Genomic DNA, 27,842 nt, shown 5'->3' on the forward strand with positions numbered 1-27,842 from the left:
CTGAATCCAACAAACATCCTCTATATTATATCTTAAATTTATCAGAACAATGTTTCACAGACAGAATCATGTTTTGCAATCTTAAGTAAAACAAGAGGTCAAAGATGGCATTGAATGGCTCATCTGAATTCACGTTGTGATACTAGTAATCTTATTTTTTCCAATTTGTTTTTTAACTCTGGATCTTGTTGTTTCAGATATTTTTTTGCAATGTGACCATTAAATTCTATATAAACAATGTGACCCTTAAGGCATGCTTTCAACAAGCTTGTTAAGAGTAGCCATTGTAAAAATGATGCATTTTCAAAATCACAAATATTACCACAAGTTGTCTAAAATTGCAGACTGCTTAAGATATTTTTATCAGATGACTACAGTGAAATGTGTATAAGACAGTCAACCAGGTGCGGTACATACCTCCTCATCTACTCCAGAGACTTTCAACTTGACGTTCTCTCCTGGATGTACCTCGTCAGTCTCCTCATCATATGACCAGAGCTGCATGATCTTCACTGGACACTGCAATGTATACAGAGGTTAATAGTTGGCATCATATGGACAATAGAGTGGATTGATTTATTTTAAATAGACAGTCTCATTGTACTTTCTTCATTTAAATCCTGGATGTATTTTTTTTCATTTGGAATCAAACATACAGTCTGGTTCAATTGCTTTATATTAAACTAGAGCTTTGTCAAAGACATGATGAATACCCCCACATGCCACATTGACACGGAATATTTTGCATGTTGTCTTCACAAAAAACAGCGGACACCATGCTCAATGTTTAAAACGCACTAAGTGACCCCGTGAACCAGTTTTTAACCCGGCATGGCCCATGTTCGAACTTTACCTACACATCATCTAGATACAACTTCTGACCAAGTTTGGTGAAGATCAGATAAAAACTACTTGAATTGGAGAGCGGACACCATGCTGAATGTGTAAAACGTACTACGTGACCTAGTTTATGATCTGGCATGGCCCATGTTCGAACTTGGCCTAAAGATAATCTAGATAAAACTTTTGACCAAGTTTGGTGAAAATAGGATGAAAACTACTTGAATAAGAGAGCAGACACCATGCTCAATGTTTAAAACGATCTAAGTGACCCCGTGACCTAGTTTTTGACCTGCCATGACCCATGTTCAAACTTGGCCTAGACATCATCAAGATACAACTTCTGACCAAGTTTGGTGAAGCTCGGATGAAAACTACTTGAATTAGAGAGCGGACACCATGCTCAATGTTTAAAACGCACTAAGAGACCCCGTGACCTAGTTTTTGACCTGGCATGACCCATATTCGAACTTGACCTAGACATCATCTAGATTCAACATCTGACCAAGTTTGGTGAAGATCGGATGAAAACAACTTGAACTAGAGAGCGGACACTTGATACGAACCGACAGACAGACCAGACCGACAGACAAGCTCACTCCTATATACCCCCCTAAACTTCGTTAGTGGGGGTATAATAAAACAGATAGTTTGGTTGTATTATTATATTTGGAATCAAACAGATAAGTCTGTTTATATTTCTTAATTTAGGATCGAACAAATAGTATGGTTGTATTGCTTTACTTGGAATCTCACCAATAGTCATGTTGTATTATTTGGAATCAAAAAGATAGTCTAGTTGTATTACCTTATGTGGAATCATTTATACAGTCTGCCTTTTACCTTATTTGGCATCATAGAGACAGTCTGGTTTTTATTACCTTATTTGGCATCATATAGACAGTGTGATTTTTATTACCTTATTTCGCATCATATAGACAGTCTGGTTTGTATTACCTAGGCATTATATTGACAGTCAGGTTTGTATTACCTTATTAGGCATCATATAGACAGTCTGGTTTTTACAACAGATGCCAGATTCCACTTTGCCGATAAGGATTGTGCCCATGTCCTTGTATCGGTCCATCACAGGCATTCGGAACGGCTTGTCGAGGGCTCGATTAATTGGAGGCAAACCATCCAGGTAATTAATAAATGAAGGCCCTCTGAAAATAACAAATATTAATTCTTGTATGCAGAAATTTTATTGTTCCCTTCTAACAAGTCAAAATGCTGCAAGTCGAAATAAACATCAACCGCATAACGGGTGCCACGCTCGGCTGCGGGTGCAGTTGTGAATAAATGAAAGGTTGTGAGATTTTTTTCTTTAAGAGGTCACAGTGACCTTGACCTTTGACCTAGTGACCCAAAAATGGGTTTGGCATGTAGATCTAATCAAGGTGCAGCTACATACCAAGTTTCAAAGTTGTAGATTGAAGCACTTTACTTTTAGAGCCAATAATCAAAACCTTGACAAAATGTTAAGTTTTTAGCACGACGCAGACGACATGACAACGACGAGCTGGCTATGACAATACCTCTAGTTTTCTTAGAAAACAACTGAGCTAAAAACTAGAGCTTTGTCACAGACTTGACATATACCCCCACATGCTGCATTGACACAGAATATTTTGCATGCTGTCTTCACAAAACAAGAGAAGCTAATGTATGGCGATTTTTTAAAATTATTATGCCATTATCATTTATGGCCATTTTGACCCTTGAACTCTTGAATTCTTTCGCATGACACACCGTCCAATGACTGTGAACAAAATAAATGTACAGAGTCATTTTAAAATCTCACAATGAATGACATAGTTATGGCCCGGACAAGCTCATTTATGGCCATTTTTGACTTTTGAACTCCAAGTGTGACCTTGACCTTGGAGATATCAACGTAATTCTTTCACATGACACACCGTTCAATGATTGTGAACAAATGTACCCAGCCCGGACAAGATCATTTAAGGCCATTTTAAACCCTTGAACTTAAAGTGTGACCTTGACGTATCAGATATCGATGTAATTCTTTTGCATGACACACCGTCCAATGATGGTGAAAAAATATGCCAAATTATTTTAAAATCTCATAATGAACGACATAATTATGGCCCGGACAAGCTCATTTATGGCCATTTTTGACCTTTGAACTCAAAGTATGACCTTGACTTTGGAGATATAGACATAATTCTTTCGCATAACACACAGTCCTATGATGGTGAACAAATGTGCCAAATGATTTTAAAGTCTCACAATAAATGACAAAGTTATGGCCCGGACAAGCTCATTTAATGGCAACTCCAACCCGGCATGACCCATATTCAATCTTCATCTAGACATCATCTAGATACAACTTCTGACCAAGTTTGGTGAAGATTGGATGAAATTTTTCGGGTCAGACAGACCACCGACAAAGTGACTCCCATTACCAATTATGATGGGGGTATAATGACTGTAATACAAAAGCTTTGCTACATTATATCAACACATACTAAAGAAAATATTGTAACTAAGGTAATATGTGAATAAATAAATCATGGCTTTGCTGCATCTGGTTTAAACTCTTCCACAGATATTGTAAGAGGACATAATTCCATTCATATAAAAACACAATCAATACCATTTGCACTTTGGAAAATCAAACACAAAATAAAGGTCCTCTTTTGTATACTATCATGTACATGTGCTGTGATCTGATAGAAGTGCAGTACCGAAAGTAGTGGATGCATCAATTGAGCTCTGATTAGCACCACAATGGACAATGGACTTAAAACAGTTCAGTATTACCTATACCATGGACAGGTCGACTCTGGTGCCACGTCCCGAAGGTTGGCTCCAGTAAATCCAGACACAGGAAAAAATACAAGATCTGTCTTTGGGTTAAATCCACACTTCTTCAAATATGGAATAAGCTTGTCTTTACACTCGTCATATCTGCAAACAAACAAACAAACACTTGCAAGACAGTGATTTTCCTCATTACTTTTGGAATTGTACAAGTTTAGTCATGGGAAAGTAAGTGCGATTAAAAAAAATAAATACATCATGTTAGCAAAACAAATCAAAAGCTATCAAATAATAAGTAAACATAAACATCCACCTGGAAAAAATGAAGTTAACGGAAGCGAACCCAAATGTATGACCCTTGGTTAAATACAAATTATTATCAGTGCTCAAGTGGAAAATTGTTTGAGCAATAACTTTGAAGTGTTGAAAAATTAAAGTTTTGAATATATTGCTGCCATTGGAGAAGTCCTGTGACAACATTTGGCAGTACAAATATTGTTTTAACTACCCCAAATAATGCCCTGTGCTCATGACCACACAAGGCCAGGTAATTACCGTAACCTTACCCATTCACTAGGTTCATCAAAACTCTTGAGTTTAGAACTTGTTTAGAAGCTTGAATCTTGTCACTTCACATGGCATTTTCTCACTACCAGGGGAATACGGCTAGGTCCCTTCCATGGGGGACTTTATATGCAGATTACTATACCACGGGAATTTTTATATGTTACCAAAACTAATGGATTTTGAGTGACTTTTGTAATTCTTATTAAAAGAACATCAGACTTTCTTTGAACTATTTGAACAATTGCTTTTACTGAAATTGTGAAATTCATTTTTTGTATTATTTGAGGATTTTTGTGGACAGGAATGGAAATCAGCACCAAACAAGAGCTGTGTTCGTGAAACACAATGCCCCCTACTGCGCCGCTTTGAAGCCATATATTTGACCTTTGACCTTGAAGGATGACCTTGACATTTCACCTTTCAAAATGTGCAGCTTCATGAGGTATGCATGCATGCCAAATATCAAGTTGCTATCTTCAACATTGGAAAATTTGACATTTGACCTTAACCTTTGACCTTGAAGGATGATCTTGACCTTTCACCACTCAAAATGTGCAGCTCCATGATATATGCATGAATGCCAAATATCGAGTTGCTATCTTCAATATTGCTTAATTTGACCTTTGACCATGATCTTGAAGAATGACCTTGACATTCACCTTTCACCACTCAAAATGTGCAGCTCCATGAGATGCAAATGCATGCCAAATATGAAGTTGCTATCTTCAATATTGAAAAAGTAATGGCCAATGTTAAAGTTTTCGGATGGACAGACGCCATATATTTGACATTTGACCTTGAAGGATGACATTGAAGAATGACCTTGACCCTCACCTTTTACCATTCAAAATGTTCAGCTCCATGAGATACACATGCATGCCAAATATCAAGTTACTATCTTCAATATTGCAAAAGTTATGGCCAATGTAAAAGTTTTCAGACGGATGGACAGATGCCATATTATTTGAAATTTGACCTTGAAGGATGACCTTGACCTTCACCTTTCAACACTCAAAATGTGCAGCTCCATGAGATGCACATGCATGCCAAATATCAAGTTGGTATGTTAAATATTGAGAAAGTTATGACCATTAAAGTTTTCGGACGGACAGACTGACATACTGACTGACGGACAGTTCAACTGCTACATGCCACCCTACCAGGGGCATAAAAATAGATGTGTTCGTCAGTAACACAATGCCCCCTATTGCGCCGCTTTGAAAAAATGTTGTTGTTTTTACCTTTGACCTTGAAGGATGACCTTGACCTTCCACCACTCAAAATGTTCAGCTCAATGAGATAAACATGCATGCCAAATATCAAGTTGCTATCTTCAATATTGCAAAAGTTATGGCCAACGTTAAAGTTTTTTTCTGGACGGACGGACAGACTGACATACTGACGGACAGTTCTACTGCCATATGCCACCCTACCGGGGACATAAAAATGGTGTGCTATTTCAAAATGAAGAAAAGGGGAGCTGCATACCTAACTTGGTCCCATAGTACTGTTGGGTCATCCATCTTGTTAATCACAACCACCAGTTTCTTCACACCTGCAGTTTTCACCAACATGGCATGCTCTCTCGTCTGGCCTCCACGCTCAAACCCGGTCTCGAACTCGCCTTTACGTGCTGATATCACCTAAATAGGTATCAGAATAATGTTGAATGTAAGAGAGTAATGACATAAAATCTAGTTTAAAGAATTTAAATACATGACCAACACCTAAGCCGACTTGAGCATGCCCAAATAGTGATTGATATTGTTGCTTAGTGATGAATATTGAGGAAATTTCTGTATATTGTAATGAAGTATAAAGAATGGTAATATTTACACTATAATATACTCATTTCAAGAAACTCTTTAAGTTAAATGAAGCACCACTTCAGAAATTCTTAAAGTAGGGTAATACAAATTGCACAATGCAGTAAAGATGTTGGTTTCAAATAGTGGTGGTCCTTTGTTGGGCAAGTTTGTGTCTATGGACACTTGGGCAAGAAGACGGTCAGATGTCTTCCATGAAACCAGAGTACTTTGTTTTGCTGACTGTAAGGTGCCACCTAACTGCATGTACTCAACAAGTGCCTGTAACAATTTCATTTTATTTCTAACTACATTGTACTCACCAGGACAGCTATATCTGCCTGCGAGGCACCGCCTATCATGTTTGGCACAAAGCTCTTGTGTCCGGGTGCATCAAGGATAGTGAAGTGTTTATTCTCTGTCTCAAAGTATGCCCGCCCCACCTCCACTGTCTTTCCTTTCTCTCGCTCCTCTATGTTAGTGTCCAGGGCCCATGACAGGTACCTACAGCAATGTATGTGGGTTAGAACAAGACATTTTCACTCATTGAAATAAGCATATCAAATAATTAAGGCTGATGTGTCATGTGAGAGACCAAAAATAAAACACGCACAGCAATATTTGACCAAGAATCTAAAAATGTAACAATTGAGAGCTTGCTGGCCTGAGCTTATTATTTACTTCATTATCTTTTAACCAGTCAAATTAGACCTCATTTTGACAAATTTCCTTAAAAATCATTTGTATTATCAGTGCTACAAACAGACAAGTAACAAATTGCTCTCGTCTAGTGAACAGTAAGGCACCAGTCCATTATGAGATATTGATTGACATACGCTGATCCCTGGATAAAGCAATTAACTGTACCTATACTAGTTGAAGACCAATGTCAAAAAGGAAATTACAGACTATTAATTGCAGTTTAATGAAATATAACTGCAAACTGAATCAAGGTTAGCATTTCTTCTTTCAATTTCATTTACATCCCTGATGTTATCCTTCTTTCTTTTATTAGTTGATTTTTGTAAACATTGGTAACCAATTATTATTAAAATTACAAAAAAACATTCATTTCATATTTATCATGGATTTGAAACAGTATTGAAGTTTTCAAATGCTGATAATTGCGAGAAGCAACTATGTTTTATTGTTTATATTCATTATTGAGAAAAAGGCTATAACAGGCCTCCCACATGTTAATTTCTGCACATTGCAACCTCGTAAATGGAAATCCCTGGCCAAGCACCGCATGGCAGGTGTACATAAACGCTAGTAAGCGCTGTATTTAAACAAAAAACTTGTTTGAAATGATATATACTGAACTCACAAACTTTGTTTCTGCAAAGAATTTTATTCTCATTTTGGTGGGGGGGGGGGGGGGGGGGGGCGGAGATCGAACAGTTTTTATTAAATTATAGACTGGTTTTTCAGTTATTGATCCTATCCAGTATACAGATCAACCGGTAAGAGGAAGATGTTAACAAGTAGGAAGGGAATATAAATGTACATTCAATATTTCTTTCAAATATTTTTAATATTGAAAATGTATTTGCATTTGGGTGCTATGCGATATTTTGGTCAAAATAGCTAGGATATTTCCAGTATCTTATGAAATCAGTAATAAACTAGAGCTTTGCTACAGACGTGAGGTATACCCTCACATGCTGCATTAACACAGAATATTTTGCATGCTGTCTTCACAAAACAAGAGCACCGTGTGCAGACCGCTCATCTATTTTCTTTTTAAAGGTGAAGGGACTCTCAATTTCAATCACAAAGGAGGGAGGGGTGGAGTGAAGAGGGGTGTATAGTGTGGGGGTGTGGACATTTATTACATCATCTTCCAAAAATGCGGAAAAAAAAAATGCGAAAAAAACAAAAACAATTCGGGAGGGGGTGGGGGGGGGATTCTTGGGTGCGATGGTTGGACGGTATTTCAAAAATAAAATAATAAAAATAAATATTTGTGTTTATTTGTGTTTGAAGGATGACCTTGACCTTTCACCACTCAAAATGTGCAGCTCCATGAGATACACATGCATGCCAAATATGAAGTAGCTATCTTCAATATAGCAAAAGTTATTGCAAAATGTTTAAGTTGGCGCAAACCAACAGACCAACCAACCAACCGACAGGGCAAAAACAATATGTCCCCCAATATAGTGGTGGGGAACATACAAATTTGGGGGTGGGGGGGTATAGTGTGAGGGTGTGGTGGTCATTTGTGAGATGATCTAAAAAAAAAAAAAAAAAAAAAAAAATTTTAGGGGGGGGGGGGGAGATTCGGGGGAGGGATTTGGTGGGGGGAGATTCGGGCTCGGGGGATGATTTGGGTGAAGTCTATTGTGGTATGTCAGGTAAGAGTAGTTTTGTCAAAGTATCAATCAAATCTAATCATAAATAAAGAAGTTATGGCAATTTTATCAAAATTTAATAATTTGACCTTGAGTCAAGGTCATTCAAAGGTCAAGGCAAAATTCAACTTGCCAGGTACAGTAACCTCATGATAGCATGAAAGTATTTGAAGTTTGAAAGCAATAGCCTTGATACTTTAGAAGTAAAGTGGATCGAAACACAAAATTTAACCATATATTCAAAGTTACTAAGTCAAAAAAGGGCCATAATTCCGTAAAAATGACAACCAGAGTTAAACAACTTGTCCTTTTACTGTACCCTTATGATAGTTTGCGAGTGTTCCAAGTATGAAAGCAATATCTATGATACTTTAGGGGTAAAGTGGACCGAAACACAAAACTTAACCAAATTTTCAATTTTCAAAGTATAAAAAGGGCACATAATTCTGTCAAAATGCCAGTCAGAGTTACATAACTTTGCCTGCACAGTCCCCTTATGATAGTTAGTAAGTATTGCAAGTATGAAAGCAATAGCTTTGATACTTAAGGAATAAAATGGACCTAAACACAAAACCAAAGTTTTCTATTTTCTAAGTATAAAAACGGCACATAATTCTGTCAAAATGCACGCCAGAGTTATCTAACTTTGCCTGCCCAGTCCCCTCATGACAGTAAGTAAGTGTACCAAGTTTGAATGCAATAGCATTGATACTTTCTGAGAAAAGTGGACCTAAACGCAAAACTTAACCTGACGCCGACGCCAAGGTGATGACAATAGCTCTTTTTTTTCCAAAAAATAGATGAGCTAACAATGCATGACAAACTGCATGACATAGTTATGGCCCAGACAAATGTGCCAAATAGATACATTTTCTGACCAAGTTTGGTGAAGATCAGATGAAAATTTCGGGACAGACAGACCAACAGACCGACCGACAAAGTGACTCATATATAGCCCCCATTACCAATGGTAATGGGGGTATAACAATAAGAGCCAGTGAATGATGTTGAAAAACTTTACCAGGTTTCTCTGTTTTTCTCTTTCGCCTCTCTCTCGTACTTCTCTAATGTTCGCTTATCCACCATTCCAGTCAGATATCTGCAAACATTGTGTACTATTCAGTTCAGCACTGGCGCTCAATTCGATATGTATACAGTTGTCAAAATTTCCACTTAGAAATTACTGGCATGTTACTTAACCATTTGTAATATCATAACAGATTTTTAACAAGCCCATATTGATATGGCAAGAGTCACAATGGCCCTAAAGCGCTCATACATGGCTCACTAATTGTTGAACACTCAAACAGTTGTTGCCCTACCATTCATAGATTCAATAATGGCCTTGATATTGTCATGATACACATTTTGACCAAGTTTCCTCAAGATTGAGTCATAAGTGTGGCTCCTATTGTGGTAGAAAGGGTTTTCAAAGATTTTAGCAGGTGACCTCACTTTTGAATCGCATTACTCTGATTCGAATTCAGATTGTTACCTTAAGCATTCTGTTAATAGTTTCATTAAGATTGATCAGTAAATATGTGGTTAACGGTTTGTTTTTTAAAGATTAGAATTCGTGACCTTGTTTTCGGATGCATACATGACCGAGATTCAAACTCTCAATAGATACCTGTATTGTCAAGATAGACATTCACACAAAGTTTCATCAAGATTGATTCAACAATGTGGCCTCAGGAGTGGTTATAAGATTATTCAAGGATTTGACCAGGTGACCTTGTTTTTGGAGGCACATGGCCCTGATTTTACCCCAGCCTAGACATAATCAAGATAAACATTCTGACAGAGTAAGAGTCAGATTGAGTCATAAATGTAGCCGGCAGAGCAGCAACAAGTTAAATGTAGCCGGCAGAGCAGTAACAAGTTAAATGTAGCCTGCAGAGCAGTAACAAGTTAAATGTAGCCGGCAGAGCAGTAACAAGATAAATGTAGCCGGCATAGCAGTAACAAGTTAAATGTAGCTGGCAGAGCAGTAACAAGTTAAATGCAGCCGGCAGAGCAGTTACAAGATAAATGTAGCTGGCAGAGCAGTAACAAGATGAATGTAGCCGGCAGAGCAGTAACAAGATAAATGTAGCCGGCAGAGCAGTAACAAGACAAGGGACAAAATTGTCACAAAACCAGGTTTTCATTGTGAAAAAAGATCTGATAAAGGGAGAAAACTCAAACTGAACTTTTGAAATGAACAAACAAAATTAACCCCCTTTGTAAGTTTGTTTTTAAAAAAATCTATTTTTAGTCGTGGCGACTTTGACATTGGAGATATTAACGTGATTCTTTCGTGCGACACACCGTCCCATGATGGTGAACAAATGTGCCAAATGATTTTAAAATCTCACAATGAATGACATAGTTATGGCCAGGACAAGCTCATTTATGGCCATTTTTGACCTTTGAACTCAAAGTGTGACCTTGACCTTGGAGATATCGACGTAATTATTTCGCGCGACACACCGTCCAATGATGGTGAACAAATGTGCCAAATGATTTTAAAATCTGACAATGAACGACATAGTTATGGCCCGGACAAGCTTGTTCCGCCCGCCCGCCAGCCAGCCCGCCAGCCCGCCCGCATTCGCCAATCTAATAACCAGTTTTTTCCTTCGGAAAACCTGGTTAAAAATGGAGCCGGCAGAGCAGTAACAAGATAAATGTAGCCGGCAGAGCAGTAACAAGTGTAGCCGGCAGAGCAGTAACAAATGTAGCCGGCAGAGCAGTAATAAGTCATAAATGTAGCCGGCAGAGCAGTAACAAGTCATAAATGTAGCCGGCAGAGCAGTAACAAGTCATAAATGTAGCCGGCAGAGCAGTAACAAGTTTTTTCTAAGATGGTTACTTTGTTTTTTGACCCACATGATCCACATTCAAACTTGGCCTAAATATTGTTTAGCATTCTGACCAAGTTTCATTAAGATCTGATAAAAAAATGAAGCCTCAGAGAGTTGTAAGGATCTGAACCTAAACGACCTACACAGCACACCAAAATACACCAGACATACGGTGATCAAAATAATATGTGCAATCTGTATTGGATATAGTGTAGTTTTGCAAATGACCAATCAGGTTTTTTTTTGGCCCGATTTTATAGCCAAAATTCGGCTATGTTCCCATTCCCAAAAAGTATACTTTTTTTTACAAAATGTGGCAAAAAATTCCCAATTTTCAAAAAAAATAATTTTTTTTTTTTTTTTTTAGAAAGAAGTGTCTAATGCGTATTTTTTCTCAATTATAGTTCAATTACATCTAACAAAGTATTATATGATTTTGTTCTTTTAATTTGATTGATTATAAAGAGTTATATCAAATTTAGTAGATCCCTTAATCAGTGGACTTTTCGTTTGGAATAAAAAGGCTAATGAATTTATTTTCCCAATTTCATGAAAATGCCGATAAAATTCCCAATTCCAAAGCCATGGGCTATCTTCCCAAAAAGTGGAAAAAAAAACCTGCCAATGGACAAGCATACATGTCATAGAGAGGATAAATGTCTGGTAAAATGGGAAAGGTACTAACAACTTACAATATTTGACCCCCAATTGTTGATTTGCCAGCATCTGTAAAAGTATACAAAGTTAAGATAACATAGAGGTTTATATTTAAAGTGTTGTTTAAAGACTACTACAGAAATTTAATGGGTGAAGTAAGACAATTTAATTTCATAGTAAATTTATTTATTTTATTTCACTAGATAAGTTTTATCTTGTATATGGATAATGCCAAGTTTTCACTCGAGCACAATTTCAGATTTTGGCTCCAAAATCAATTACATTGAGAGTTCAAGTATGTTATTATCAACTAGAAATGGCGCGGCAGAGGCCGACGCGTATCCCCACGCCGAATGTTTGACCTAGGTGTGCCCCAGGGTTGGTAATGGGGCCATGCATAGCTGAGATTGACCGTATTGTCATAAGAGAAGTTCATCATCAATTAGAAGTGAATTGGTGTAGAAATGAAGAAGTTATAGTAAAAGGCAATTTTGGGTGGGTGTGACATATGTGGGCAGGGCGCCCCAGGGTTGGTAATGGGGCCATGCATAGTTGAGATTGACCGTATTGTCATAAGAGAGGTTCAGTATCAATTTGAAGTGAATCGGTGTAGAAATGAAGAAATTATAGTAAAAGGCAATTTTGGGTGGGTGTGGTCTATGTGGGCGGGGCGCCCCAGGGTTGGTAATGGGGCCATGCATAGTTGAGATTGACTGTATTGTCATAAGAGAAGTTCAATATCAATTTGAAGTGAATCGGTGTAGAAATGAAGAAATTATAGTAAAGGCAATTTTGGGTGGGTGTGGTCTATGTGGGCGGGGCCCCAGGGTTGTTTATGGGGCCATGCATAGTTGAGATTGACCCTAATGTCATAAGAGAAGTTCAGTATCAATTTGAAGTGAATCCGTGTAGAAATGAAAAAATTATATTAAATGGAATTTTTTGGTGGGTGTGGCCTATGTGGGCGGGCGCCCCAGGGTTGGGATTGGGGCCATGCATAGTTGAGATTGACCCTAATGTCATAACAAAAGTTCAGTATCAATTTGAAGTGAATCCGTGTAGAAATGAAAAAATTATAGTAAATGGAAATTTTTGGTGGGTGTGGCCTATGTGGGCGGGGCGCCCCAGGGTTGGGAATGGGGCCATGCATGGTTGAGATTGACCGTATTGTCATAGGTGAGGTCCAGTATCAATTTGAAGTGAATCGGTGTAGAAATAAAGAAGTAAATGTAAAATAACCTAAAAAAATGAGTGATAATGTCTGACGCGGCCCCACCCCAACCCCTATAACTTTTGACCCAGGGGTCAGATCAAAATTCCAAATAGTGCAGGGTCGCACATATGCTCATAGCTACCATGTGTGTAAATTTCAAGGTTCTAGTGCTTTTAGTGTAGGAGGAGATAGTGGCCAGGACGGACGGACAGACGGACGGACAGACGGACGGACGGACGGCGGAGATCACCACAATATCCCCACCTTTTTTTCAAAAAGCGTGGGGATAATAACCACACGACCAACACCAACTAACCGACATGTCCAATGAAGATGATGTTCATGTGAGCCTTCTTCTGTAGTCTTTCCTTAGCAGCCTTCTTAGGCTTCACAGGAGCTTCCTCCTCCTCCTCTTCCTCCACTTCTGCCTCTGCCTCCAGTCCTTCAGTGGAAGCCCCCCAGTCATCAGCTGCAAGAGAAAAAGGGCCATCCCTCAATATGTGCGGTCACATGTAGCAATGAGTTTAGAAGATATTTTTGTTTATCGTCTTTCAGTGCATTATGTAGGGATGGAAACAAATTGTTTACAATGTGTTGCAAAGAACCAAGTACATGTCTGTATCTTTCATGCATATGATAAACAAAATAGAAGTAGATTTTTTTAGAGGTTATAGCAAAACAACTATGATGGGATGCAATTTCAATGCATTCTTCCATTACATCAGGCTGAAGCCGAAAAGTTTAATGCTGCTGGCTTTCTTACTGACACATTGCAGGCCATATTTAAAACTTCTTTTAAAGTTGCCATGCAAGACTACTGGCTTCCCCAGCCATCAGCTCAAATATTCTTGCACATGGTGAACTGGAAACCACACATTTTCCATCCTTGCATAATGTAAAGAATATATTATTAGTTGTTAAATAATTCACCCAAGTTTTCATTATTTTTTTTTCAACATAAGCTGACAAAGTCTACATTAATGATAAACATTAATAAATAATTTAGAATGTTTTGTTTTAACATGAAATACAAGTACAGAATGACTTGATGAGACATTACCACTTAAATCTTCTTATGAAGTACTGGTATACTTTATTTTTACATCAAAATACAGAGAACTATAAGCAGTTCTTACCAACTTCTTCCTTTCCTCCACCTGAAACCATGAATAAAGAAAAATATATATCTGAATTAATGCAACTGCATTTGACAATACCAGAGTCCTACACATTTGGAATTTTGCTTTCTCAAAAAATATGTATAAGAGCTATTTAAAAGAAAAGTGCAAGGCCCCTAACTTCACAAAAAATCAATGGTTTAGAACGACATTCAAACTTAATCTGTTAGTCATGCATGCAGACTAAAACATAAACAAGAGCACCACAGAACGGGTGTCAACGCGTAGCTGCGGGTGCAGTTTTGAATAAATGAAAGCTTGTCAGATTATTTTTTTAGAGATCACTGTGCCCTTGACCCAGGGTTTTTTATCTGATTTTGGGGAAAGGGCCTGGCTTTTTTTGAGGGGAAAAAAATCGCGCAAAATGCCGGATTTTGGGGGAAAAAATCACGCGAAACGCCGGATTTTGGGGAAAATAAGGAAAGTCTTAAATAATCAATTCAACATATTTTGCTGTTTTTAATACAAAATCAAGGCAACAGATAATTTAATTATGCAATATGTTATATTTTCTACACTGGATCAGGTTAACTTATGTATTTAAAGTTTAAAAAAAAAAAAAATTTTTTTTTTTTTTTTTTAGGGGAAAAAAATGAAGTCTGGGGGAAAATTTACCTGCTGAGGGGAAAAAAAATCTGAGGGGAAAGGGCCGATTTTCGGCGGGTCCCAAAGAAGGAAAAAAAGCCCTGCCTTGACCTTTGACCTTGTGACCCAAGAATGGGTGTGGCTTGTAGAACACATCAAGGTGCATCTACATATGAAGTTTCAAAGTTGTAGGTGGAAGCACTTTAGATTTTAGAGCGAATGTTCAAAAGAGTAACACAATGCTCCGAGAAATGTCAACTGGCTAATGTTGTTGTTGTTACAAACATTGGGGTCAAATCCGTAGTACTTCCGAATGTAAAACACATTAGCCAGTTGACATTTCTCACAGAGAGAAACATAAAAAACGCGTAATTTGCTCGCAAGTAAGTCGATTTGAATCAAGTTTTTGGTGTCCGTGGTTGCATATGCATGCATTATGTGACATGCCTCGTTGTTTGAAAGGAATAGGACCCGAGCTATCGATTAAAACTCAAAAATATTGTGTGAACGTCTGTCCCACATTTATTCTTGTAGACCGTTTGGCTCGAAATATTGCGTAGTTATCGACCGACTGTGAGTAAACGGCTGGACGGATTTCTTTGAAGTAAACTTTTTTTGAAAGGTTGTCCAATTGCCCATAAGAGGACCAAGGGATGCTTTAGATTATTATTTTTTTTTTGGACATTTTTGCGTCCCGCAAAGAATGGCCTATGAAAATTCTAGTTAATGACCTTGTTATCATTTTAATATCAGAGGGTGGGGATTTTTTTTCGCTTTTTTTTCTTCATTTTTTCTCTCATTAAACATGATTTTATATATTTATTTGAATATACTATCCAGGGCACGTTACTTCCACCTGTGTATTGTCATAAAAGAGGTTCAGTATCAATTTGAAGTGAATCGGTGTAGAAATGAAGAAATTATAGTAAAAGGCAATTTTTGGTGGGCGTGGCCTATGTGGGCGGGGCGCCCCAGGGTTGGTAATGGGGCCATTCATAGTTGAGATTAACTGTATTGTCATAAGAGAGGTTCAGTATCAATTTGAAGTGAATCAATGTAGAAATGAAGAAATTATAGTAAAAGGCAATTTTGGGTGGGCGTGGCCTATGTGGGCGTGCGCCCCAGGGTTGGTTATGGGACCATGCATAGCCGAGATTGACCGTATTGTCATAAGAGATGCTCAGTATCAAATTGAAGTAAATCGGTGTAAAAAATGAAGAAATTATAGTAAAAGGCAATTTTGGGTGGGCGTAGCCTATGTGGGCGGGGCGCGCCAGGGTTGGTTATGGCGCCATGCATAGTTTAGATTGACTGTATTGTCATAAAAGAGGTTCAGTATCAATTTGAAGTGAATCGGTGTAGAAATGAAGAAATTATAGTAAAAGGCAATTTTGGGTGGGCGTGGCCTATGTGGCCGGGGGTGCCCCAGGTTTGGTGATGGGGCCATGCATAGTTGAGATTGACCGTATTGTCATAAGAGAGGCTCAGTATCAATTTAAAGTAAATTGGTGCAGAAATGAAGAAGTTAATGTAAAATAACATAAAACAAGAGTTCCGCGGTCGGAGATGACCGCATTGAAGCCGGATTTTTGATTTAAATGACAGGAAAGTACCTTTCGTGTTTTTGTCAATGCAATACTTAAATTACTGAAATATTGTTCAAAGGTCAAAATGAAATGTAAGTACTTTTCAAGGCATGAGCAAACCTTGTGTTATGTTTTGAATGCATGCATATACATGAACAACAATAACATTTAAGGTCACAAATATGAACTTGAATTGACAATTAGGAAAGTTTGGCCAACCTTTATGTCAAGTTTGAAGACTCTAGGTACAAGCATACCAAAGTTATAACATGGAATAAGAACTTTAACATTTTTACCTACCAAAGTTATAAGAACTTTAACATTTTTACATTCAAGGTCACAGTGACCTTGACCTTAGAATGAATGACCTTGAAATGACCAGTGGTCATCTAAGTGTGCTTGCAAACCTTCATGTCAAGTTTGAAGACTCTATGTCCAAGCATACCAAAGTTATAACAATTTTAACATTTTAACATTTAAGGTCACAGTGACCTTGACCTTCAAATGAATGACATTGAAATGACCAGTGGTCATCTTCTAGTACTGGCCAATCTTTATTTCAAGTTTGAAGACTCTAGGTACAAGCATACCAAAGTTATAACATGAAATAAGAACTTTAACATTTTTACATTCAAGGTCACAGTGACCTTGACCTTCAAATGAATGACCTTGAAATGTCCAGTGGTTACTTACTAGTTCTGGCCAACCTTCATGTCAAGTTTCAAGACTCTAGGTCCAAGCATACCAAAGTTATAACAACTTTAACATTTTTACATTCAAGGTCACAGTGACCTTGACCTTCAAATGAATGACCTTGAAATGTCCAGTGGTTACTTACTAGTTCTGGCCAACCTTCATGTCAAGTTTCAAGACTCTAGGTCCAAGCATACCAAAGTTATAACAACTTTAACATTTTTATATTGAAGGTCACAGTGACCTTCACCTTCAAATGAATGACCTTGAAATGACCAGTGGTCATCTGTTAATCCTGGCCAACCTTCATGTCAAGTTTGAAGACTCTAGGTCCAAGCATACCAAAGTTATACCATGAAATAAGAACTTTAACATTTTTACATTCAAGGTCACAGTGACCTTGACCTTCAAATGAATGACCTTGAAATGACCAGTGGTTACTAACTAGTTATGGCCAACCTTCATGTCAAGTTTCAAGACTCTAGGTCCAAGCATACCAAAGTTATAACAACTTTAACATTTTTTATATTGAAGGTCACAGTGACCTTGACCTTCAAATGAATGACCTTGAAATGACCAGTGGTCATCTGTTAATCCTGGCCAACCTTCATGTCAAGTTTGAAGACTCTAGGTCCAAGCATACCAAAGTTATACCATGAAATAAGAACTTTAACATTTTCGAGCACGCCGCCACCCCGCCCGCCCGCCCGCCCCCCCCGCCCGCCCGACAACATCAATCTATAAGCCGAGATTTTTTCGAAAAAAATCCGGCTTAAAATGAGTGAAAATCTCTGACCCGGCCCCCGCCCCAACCCCCATAACTTTTGACCCAGGGGTCAGATCAAAATTCTGTCACTGTCACCGTCGCACATATGCTCATAGCTACCATGTATGTAAGTTTCAAGGTTCTAGTGCTTATAGTGTAGGAGGAGCAGGTGGCCAGGACGGACGGACAGACGCACATCACCACAATATCCCCACCTTTTCTCCGAAAAACGTGGGGATAATAAAAGGAAATGTCTTGAGGGGCATAACTTTGGACAAAATAATACGATGGATGGTGTAGCAACTTAAAAATTTCAAAGGGCCAATTACTCTCTAAATAAATCATCTAACCAGAACCCACAAATAACATGGGCATCTTCTCAAGGTAGTTAAGCTTCCCATAAATATTCATTGAATTCCAGTCAGTAGTTGGGGGGAAAAGAATTGCACTATATGTACAGTTTATAGAAAATTTCAAAGGACCATAACTCTGTGAAAAATCATCCGACTAGAACTGGCTGATAATATGCACATCTCCTCTTGGTAGTGAAGCTTCCCATAAAGTTTAATTGAATTCCGGTCATTAATTGCTGAGAAATAGCCCAGACAAAAATTGTGCACGGACGGACACACGCACGGACAGACGAAGCGGCAACTATATGCTCCCCCCAAAATTTTAGGGGGAGCATAAACATTAACAGGCCAGTTGTAAAGTTCACAGGCCTCAATTTTAATTGTTAATCCAGAATATGCAAATGAATCTGATTATACACAAGATTCAATTACATATAAATGGAACCATGTTTGTCTATTTCCATTTTAGTCTATTTCCATTTTAGAAATACATACTGCTTTTTGTATTTATATTTGCGACATTCTGTGACATTCAATAAATAAATTCCTCATTACAATTTATTAATTGAATCTAAAACATATTCTCCATCGTTACTGGTTCACGCTTTCATTTTTCCATATTAATTATATGATGTCAGTTGTTAATTTGATTGTTAAAGCCTTCATTTTCGCTGAGCATCGTAATTTCTTTTTATTGTGCGCCGTCTTGAAATGTTTTGGACATGCGTGCAACGAAACGTAAAATAGTATATGTCTGACTACTTTTGCAAAGCAATTGTTGAGCCTTATATCATTCCAAGACATCTCAAGGCGCATGTTGCCAATTTTAATAATTCACGGAATTTATTGATGCTGCAGTGTTCTTCTAACGAAAATGAACTTTTTGTATTCGGATTTATTGTAAACTGGTAACCACGAAATTATGTTGTGAAAACGGCAGGAGGGTTGCAATCTTTGAAAGCAAAAATTACTGAACTACAGTAAGTCTAACGATCTTGCATTTCTACCATGGCCTTTTAAATGTTTGGTGGCAATGTCTGAGAAATAACAAAAATGTTCTTTTTTGTAAAGCTTCAGGTGGAGCAGCGATTTTTTAACTTCAAAGCATCTTTGTTGCAAGTCAAATGCATTTGTATAAAATATTGCTTCATACATGTTTTGACAATAAATAGAATCCTTTACGACATTGTAACTCAAGTGTTCTGTTGTCATTATATCTTTGTTTGTTACACATGTATACCTCATTAATATATTTCTTTGATCATGGGTTGTCATTTACAAAGGTAACAGCCTTACCCTCCTCCTTGTATGCTATGTTCTTTTCTGGAACAGGTTCTGACGGAGGTGGTGGTGCCTCGGGCTCAGGTTCTGAAACAGTTATTTCAAACAAGTGCGCATTGTGTGCAAGAAGTATATGTGCCATGATTAGACTATAGTCTTTTAACATTTTCTATCAACATCGCCTTTACAAATACTAGTTTCAAAAAGGTTGTCCGAAAATGCTACATCCGAAATACTACACACAATTATGTCGCAATACTTGTCAAAAAGATAAAAATGAATTAAAACACGGGTTGTGTCAACATATCAAAAGTTATCCAATGGAATAACTTGTTTTTTTATAATAAAGACACATTACCAGCTGCTTTTGAGAAGCTGGTAGGCACGAATGATGATGCAAATGGATTCTGGCCGGGTACGAAAGCTGGTGCGTTAATATTGAGTGATGCCAGTGGTTTATTTAATTGATTCCCTACGTCATCGTCATTCGTATCGTTATCCCATGTTTCAGGAGCGTTAGTCAATTCGTTTTGAGACGCCATTATGACTTGAATCTGTCACAAAACTTTTTGTCCCAAGATTGAGCAACAGCATGTGGAGTTTGCCGTGACGTCACCACTCGCGTGTGATTTAGTGTCGGATATACGGGACGAGATTTCTTATCCCTTGGAATTTCTTCAAATACTACCAAAAATTAAGTTTTTGTTTTTGATTTTCGCCAATAAGAGTTATTGACCATAATAAATATTTAGTTTGTATTAAGTATGTAGAGCCCGATTACACTACACTAGTGAATGCGGGCACATGTCGATATTTCTTTATTCTTAAATTATGGTGAACAAATAAATACTATAGTTTGTCAACCAGTTCCGGATAATCAGCAGTTCCGATTAATTTGTATTTAATTTTCCATAATTCTCCAATAAAAACAAAATGACTTGTGTCTAAGGTATACATTAAGTAAAGGAATAAATTAACAAAGTTTTAGCAAGAAAGCTGTTGTACTATGCTTACAGGGGGGGGGGGGGGGGATTATTGCGGCAAAAAGTTAACTGAAACTGATTGGATGAGTTATGTTTGGAAATGTGCATATGTATATAGAAGGCTTTATTATTTTCAAATAAACTTTTTGCTGATTGAAAACAAATGCCATGACAATGTTTAATGATTTTCCGAATGGGGAACTTTAATTTGCTATTTTTAACAAAACACTGCCTATTGCCATCTGGTCTAACCTGTTATCATACAAAATAAATGGTACCCTTTATTTTTACATCTTCTTACATTGACACTAAATCCCGAAATAAATTATTGTGGTCAAAAGAATTAACGTTTTTTGCTAGGTGATTCTAAACTGTTTGACTAACTGTATATCTTGTTAAGCAATCACATATTGTTAAACGTTTCCTTTGCTTCCTTAATATCGCACTTTGGACGCAATTCTTTGTTGAGAATTTGTTTAAATAGTTGCGTAAATGAAAGTCATTTATCCCAGACGGACACTCCGACCCTATTTGAACACATGCGGTTGTGATTTCTGAGATGAAAACGGTAGTTGCGCAAAATATTGAATTCCTTTTGCATAACATTCTTTTTGTAGGACGAAACATTATTGAAGACACATTATGTGTGAAATAAGACGAATGCAGTCGTGTCTATGAACAGCATCTCGCACCGCATATGCAAAACATGTAATACGACAGTACCACATCACACATAACGAACTTTTTTTCTGCCATCAAAATTAATGTCTATATTCGCCACTATTGGCGTTTATGGTTAAAAAAACACTGTTTAATTATTAGTATCTTGGTTTTGGATAGTGTAATCACTGATAAAGTGTTCTGTACCACGGATATGGGTCAGATATGAGCCATTAAGTATTACTTGCAACAGCCCATCAACCACCTCGTAAAAGAATTTCAGACGGACAATCTTTCATTATTTTTGAAGTATTGGTATTAAGAATTATGGGTTCTTTATAAAATAATTGTTTGAACCAGTAATCAAATTATTAAGCTTCATATGTTATATTGACTGATCAACAATCTGATAAAATGATTAAAGAAGGGAAACAGGCAAATGGAAATAAATACGAAAATAAGACATAAAGTTCATATTGTGCATACTCAAAATAAAAATGGCTGATGAGGTCAAGAAAGCTCATCAGGCAAAGCCGGGTGGTGATACCATTTTTGGCAAGATACTGAGGAGGGAAATACCAACGCCATACATTTATGAAGATGACAATGTATACTTTGACAGCGTTTTAATGTATTGTCATTCACTGGTGGTTAGCGTGTGGCTATGAAATTAATTAGTGAAATTATCATTTTGATTGATAAATAATCATATTATAACGAACAATCAACTTTTCTGGAAAAAAATCACTATCAAATATATATATATATATATATATATATATATATATATATATATATATATATATATATATATATATATATATATATATATATATATATATATATATATATATATATATATAACTAGGTATCCAACTCAAAATCACCCGAAAACAGGGTGCATCGCTTTGAACAGCCAGAACGTCATTAATTGTGCAGCGATTTTCACAATCTCGGTCTTATTCAACGCAGAAATGAATTTCATTTCTGGAAATTTACATGTCTTGCAATATTTTTACAAATGCTGGGTCAACGTTTATGAAATAACACGATACACAACTCGCATGACCTAATTAACATCGATCAGACAGGTTAAATGAATGAAATCTTCAAGGAGTAAAGGGCATTTTCCCTGTAAAGTTCACGGAATTCGATACCATAATTCAATAAAACGAATGAAAAAAAACCATTCTTACCGTGCTTGTCGTTGCATTATGCATCAAAACTAACTGTCCAGTGCCGTTTGGAACCTTTGTTTACATACATTTCAACTAACCGACATTTTAAACACACGAGTGATTTCATTGGTCCAATGCGAAGGTGTGTCTTTACAACTGAAGATGTTGTTCATTAATTGACCTTTCGACAGCGAGAGTGAAGCCACGCCCCCCCCCCCGATTTCAAGGGAGGTCACTCCGCCGAAGTCCGTCATAAAAATGGCTACGCGAATCGGTAATCGGTACGTTGGAAGATATTCCCGATGATTTCGGTCAAAATTTCATGAAATTTTTCTTTTGCTATCATGTTTTATTTAAAATGTGTTAAATGTAATGTATCAAACGGGTGTTTAGCTCCGCTCAAAGATAATGTACCAGAAAGGCTGTTTACAAAAAAGGCCTTCCCAAAAAGGCCGCATAAGTGAACCAAAAAGGCCTCATGGTATACCAGGAAGGCCATACAATTTTTTTTATTGTCATTTAATAGTTTTGCTGAATATAATAATCATATCTATTAAATAGTCATAACTTTTTTATTAGTCTACGTAAAAGCCGTTAATTTTATAATCTAGTTGGCAAAATTATCGCATACAGTATGAATTGTTCGTTTGTCACAATACTTTTCCTTGAGAAATAGATGCTTCAGTTTTTCTTTATTCAAAGCCGTTTATTTTGCAACCGATGGCAACATCGCAAATGTGGCACAGGTAAGTAAATTTTTTATATAAAAAGACGAAGAACGTTTTTATTGAAATCCGAAATAACACATATCTGCGTTTGGTCAAAATGAGCCATGAGCATTGTTATAATCGTATAACATAGTCAATGTCGTCAAAAAAGTAACATACCCAATATATTATTATATATTATTAATTTCCTCTTAAATTTTAATTTGCAATGTTTAAAATATAAGAAGTTGAACGAATTTTCATGTACAAAAAACCCTCGCTAATCAGACTGGGTATCCAAGTGTCAAGGGTCATTTACAGTTTGCGGCATCTGTTTTGATAACGGATTAGTATCTGTTTTGATAACGGATTAGTAGAAAGCCCGCTTATGGTGTAAAATGACACTTATTGGCACCTATTGATAATTACTTGCGCATTTTAAAATAGTTTCTTAACTTTTTACGATATAAAACTAGCTACATTAAAGTCGGAAGACTTAACGCGAAAGAAATAAAAATGCTTTATTCTGTATGTGATATTATTAACAATTATAACTGATTGTCTTTATAATTACGCATTGCATTAGCATAACAAATATATTTAGCAAAGTTTATATTGTCTTTTTTATAAGCCGACTGCATTAGAATGTCAAATTTATTTAACGTTGGCCACCTTTGAAAATATGGTTTGAAACGTTCCTTTCTATAGAGGACAAACAAGTAAAAAGTGATACTCGTTTTCTATAGCGTGTCCGTTGCAAAACTTACATTTTCTATTTTCGCGTAGTATCTTATTATAACGACCTTAGAACAAACGTAGAGGTGTTTTGCTTTCGGGCGATTGCTTAATATGTTGAGATTAAGCTGTTCGTGTGGACGACCGCAAAGAAGAATCCAGCGATTGCATTTTTCAATATTAGTACCCGGTTTAGGGAACGGAAAAAAACGTAGTTCCATCTTTTAACCGCTTGTGTCTGAATTACAAGTGCCATAACAGCACATTTTAACCATTTTCTTTGTTTAAAACACAGAATTACGGATAAGCTTATGTGTCGGACAACGGCGAGTTTGACGGACAAAATGGCGGATACAAACGGGCCTAATATATGCTGTAATCTGATTGGTTAATAAGCCTGTCAATCAATCGACTATCGAAAGGTAAATTCTGTCTGATCGGTGTCAAGTAGGTTACGCGAGTTGTGTATCGTGTTATTTCTTAACATTTGACCCAACATTTGTAGAAATATAACAAGATATATACATTTCCGAAAGTAAATTCATTTCTGCGTTTAATAAGACCATAATCGTGAAAATCGTTGCAAATTGATGTAGTAAGGCTGTTCAAAGCGATGCACCCGTTTTTGGGTGATTTTGAGTTGGATACCTTGTCTCTGTTGTTATATATATATTTGATAGTGAAAATGTTTGTTTTTTTTTCAGAAAAGTTGATTGTTCGTTATGATATGATAATTTATCATTCAAAATGATGTTTTCACTAATTAATATCATTGCCACACGCTAACCACCTGTGTTGTCATTTAGCATTGCTTTTCAAAACTCACATGTCTGATCAACCAGGAACGGATGCTCATTTAGAACATGCGTTAATTGCTATTTCATAATTGAGTTTTAAATGTTTGTCATTGAAAGTAAATATTACATATTTTAAATGTTGTTATTTGATAACTTTTAATTATCCGATTTATATTTCTTTGGTACAGATAATTCATCGAATCCTGGCTCATGTCAAATTAAATTTCTATGGTCTATTTAACTATTAGTTATTTGATCAGATTGAACATATCAAATAATCTGTTATTATAACATCTGAAAAGCAATTTTTTAGTTTTATTTTGTGGTTTTTATGAGGTGTATCTTTTTTGTGTGTTTGATAATTGTTCTCTTTTGATTGTCACTCGTTTCAGTCTGTAGATAGCCAATAATTATTTACACAATTTACTAATGTGTAACCTCACCACTTTAGTAACGACAACTCTTTGGAGAAACATATTTTTACAAAACATCAAAACATGGCGTCGAGTGCAATTGCCGCGATGTTGGACGAGTTAATGGGCCGAGACAGAAACTTGGCACCAACCGAAAAACGTAGTGAACCAAAATGGGATGACCCCGATGTATGTATGACATTAGTTACGTGTTTCTATCATATAAACAAGAAGTCCGGCGTTCACCCCGCTGTTCTTAACTTAAGTTAATCGCGGAAACAAATGATATTCCGATGATAGCCATCATGTCCCTGATTTAATAGCATTATTCTCTCAGGAGACTGGACATTAGTCATTCTGAAATAAAGCAATTAGACGTTTTGTATGAAAGTTAATGATTTGTCGAGGGTTCAGTTCTAGCTTTAGAGACTTGTACAATCAAAGTGTGTTGATGCTTCACTTAATCACAAGCTATCAGAATAAGCTGCCATCCCCCCACTGCAATCACCCTCACAAGACCAGACGAATTGTGCATTTATTATACAAGTTAAAAACAAAAACAAAAAATCAGATTTTTTTACGATTATGGTACCATTCCCCCATGAGCTATAGATAATTTTAATTATTTTCATCTGCGAGTTGACCCAAAAATAGTTGACAGGCAAGCCACAACTTCATAAGTAACGTCTACTTTGTACTTCCTACAGTCAATTGCTGACTATTACCAGAAGGCCTATTATAGGCAGATATGGACACTGTCGAGTCCATTTCCTCGGAGGAACCAGTACTAGAGGAGATAATTAGAACGCTCCCCGAGTAGGCAGCGAACCCACAAACTCCCGATTGCTAGGCAGACACCTCACACTACACCACCGTGACCATAATCAATGAGAGCACATTTTAAAACTATTTCAATTTGGAGGGATCAACATAATAACTTCAGTGGCCTATACTTTTCTCAGTACTTCTTGTAATAGAACTCCAGAAATGACAAAGGGCTTGTTAGCAACTTAATTATATCCCCAAGTTACTTGCATAAATATCTACTCTTAGCATTGGTAAAGAAGCAAACATTTAAATAATGTTTATTTTACCAACCTTCATCATTTGACTGAAGAAACTGTTAACATTTAACAAAATTAAAGCAAAGAAAATTTAAATATAAGTGTTTTTTTTTTAACCCAGGCTTTTTCCGCTCCATTTTGGGAAAACGCCACACTGGAATTTTGGGAATTTCGCGTCGTGAAAACCCCCATTTTGGGAAAAAAATTAATCGCAAAATTGGCTCAATTGGGAAAAATTATCGCATGTAAATTATTTAAAACAGTGTTTCTTATATTTCAAAGAAGCCGTTAACTGGTAAATAACGACTATTTTGATAACTTATTATTAAAATTTTACAAAATATTATGAACATGTGTGATTAGTGCAGGTTTTTTAATCTGAATTTGGGGAAAAGGCTTGGCCTTTTTAAGGTGAAAAAAATCGCGGGAAGCGCCGGAATTTTGAGGAAAAAAAGGAAAGTCTTAAATAATCATTAACATATTTTACAGTTCTTAAAACAAATTCAAGGCAACAGATCATTTAATTATGCAATACTTTCTATTTTCTACACCAGATCAGGTCAACTTATATATTTAAAGGGTAAAAAAAAAAAAAAAAAAATTTTTTTTTTTTTTTTAATTGGGAATTTTTTTAAATTGGGAAAAAAACAACCAGATTTGCATTGGGAATGGGGCCGAATTTCGGACCCGTGGCATAGGGCGGAAAAAGCCTGTAACCTCAACAATTTGCATTCCATCCCCCCTCCTTTATTTAAAGCAATTCTGGGTCAGGTTGGGAATTTTAATATGAAAAATGTATGCATATATTTATAAACTATTATTGTCACCTCAGGGCTTTTTTTGGCCCGATTCTATAGTTGAAAATCACTTATATTCCCAATCACAAAAAGTATACTTTTTTCCCAAAATTTGCTTAAAAATTCCCAATTGGAAAAAAAAAGCTAATGACATAGACTGTTTCGCTTTTTAACAAAGCGTAGCCCAATCTTGTCTCGTACATGTTTTAGACTATACCTCGTTTTGTATAACGTCGACATTATTCGTGTGCACAATATTCTCCATGTTTTTCAGGCGCTTATAATATTTGCGAAGAAATTCAAGCGTTATGTAATCTGGGTGAATGGAAAACAAAGATGTGGCGCAATTCGAAATAAAACGTGAAAAAGATTCCTTAGCAAAAACCAGGCGGCAAAACGAAAAACTGTTGATTTTTTTTTATGCAAGCGTCATTAAATACACAACATCATCACAAAGTACAAGTTTCCCCATCAGGGGACAAAAATTCCACTCGTCCGCTCGTATTGACGAGTGAAATATTGAAAGGACATGTGAATTTCCCTAAAGCTCTCGTCCTACAGGACGAGTGAAAAAAAACTGATGTTAAAATATGTATTTTCTAACCAGTAAGACTCTTTTTCATTAAATAAAATCATTTCTTAAAGCATATCTATTCTGAAAGTAGAACGCGAATGAACCGGAAATCGTAATTGTAAATTTCATACAGCAGGTGTGCGTTGTTATGCGAGACTGTGTCCCGGAGTAAATATTGGCTTTTTGGTGTAAACTTTGCGCGTCCATGTTGACAGGGAACCATCTGACTTCATTCACTGTAAGTATCGATTTTTTTAAAGAATTATTTTACTGCGAAGTACCGTTTTCAACCAATTTCATCTGAAAAATGTCTGACATACGAGCGTTCTTTAAAGGGGGCAGGAGCGATGTTTAACCATCCGAAATGGAAAGCACTCAAGCATTAGAAAAAGGAAAAAACAAATTTGTCTTCATTTATTTATT

The 27,842-nt window shown here is 36.6% G+C and overlaps 2 protein-coding genes across 8 annotated transcripts in view; one reads left to right on the forward strand and one right to left on the reverse strand.

Annotated features, from left to right (window-relative positions):
* LOC127848257 (eukaryotic peptide chain release factor GTP-binding subunit ERF3A-like) overlaps window positions 1–20,164 on the reverse strand; it is a 30,669-nt gene extending 10,505 nt beyond the window's left edge. Inside the window, exons 1-11 of the mRNA XM_052380609.1 lie at window positions 19,870–20,164; window positions 19,527–19,598; window positions 14,206–14,226; window positions 13,386–13,538; window positions 11,892–11,925; window positions 9,375–9,452; window positions 6,323–6,503; window positions 5,683–5,837; window positions 3,628–3,774; window positions 1,832–2,006; window positions 418–519 (exon numbers count right to left, since the gene is read on the reverse strand). Coding sequence (XP_052236569.1) covers window positions 418–519; window positions 1,832–2,006; window positions 3,628–3,774; window positions 5,683–5,837; window positions 6,323–6,503; window positions 9,375–9,452; window positions 11,892–11,925; window positions 13,386–13,538; window positions 14,206–14,226; window positions 19,527–19,598; window positions 19,870–20,053 — 1,302 coding nt within the window. The 5' untranslated portion in view covers window positions 20,054–20,164. The remainder of the gene's footprint in view (window positions 1–417; window positions 520–1,831; window positions 2,007–3,627; window positions 3,775–5,682; window positions 5,838–6,322; window positions 6,504–9,374; window positions 9,453–11,891; window positions 11,926–13,385; window positions 13,539–14,205; window positions 14,227–19,526; window positions 19,599–19,869) is intronic.
* A 4,851-nt stretch (window positions 20,165–25,015) lies between these two features.
* Window positions 25,016–27,842, forward strand: part of LOC127848258 (luc7-like protein 3) — a 28,357-nt gene continuing 25,530 nt past the window's right edge. For all 7 annotated transcript variants that reach the window (XM_052380611.1, XM_052380610.1, XM_052380613.1 and 4 more), the window contains exon 1: window positions 25,016–25,173. In XM_052380611.1, coding sequence (XP_052236571.1) covers window positions 25,069–25,173 — 105 coding nt within the window. In that variant the 5' untranslated portion in view covers window positions 25,016–25,068. The remainder of the gene's footprint in view (window positions 25,174–27,842) is intronic.

Source organism: Dreissena polymorpha, chromosome 10 (assembly GCF_020536995.1).
Source record: "Dreissena polymorpha isolate Duluth1 chromosome 10, UMN_Dpol_1.0, whole genome shotgun sequence".
Lineage (NCBI taxonomy): Eukaryota > Metazoa > Mollusca > Bivalvia > Myida > Dreissenidae > Dreissena > Dreissena polymorpha.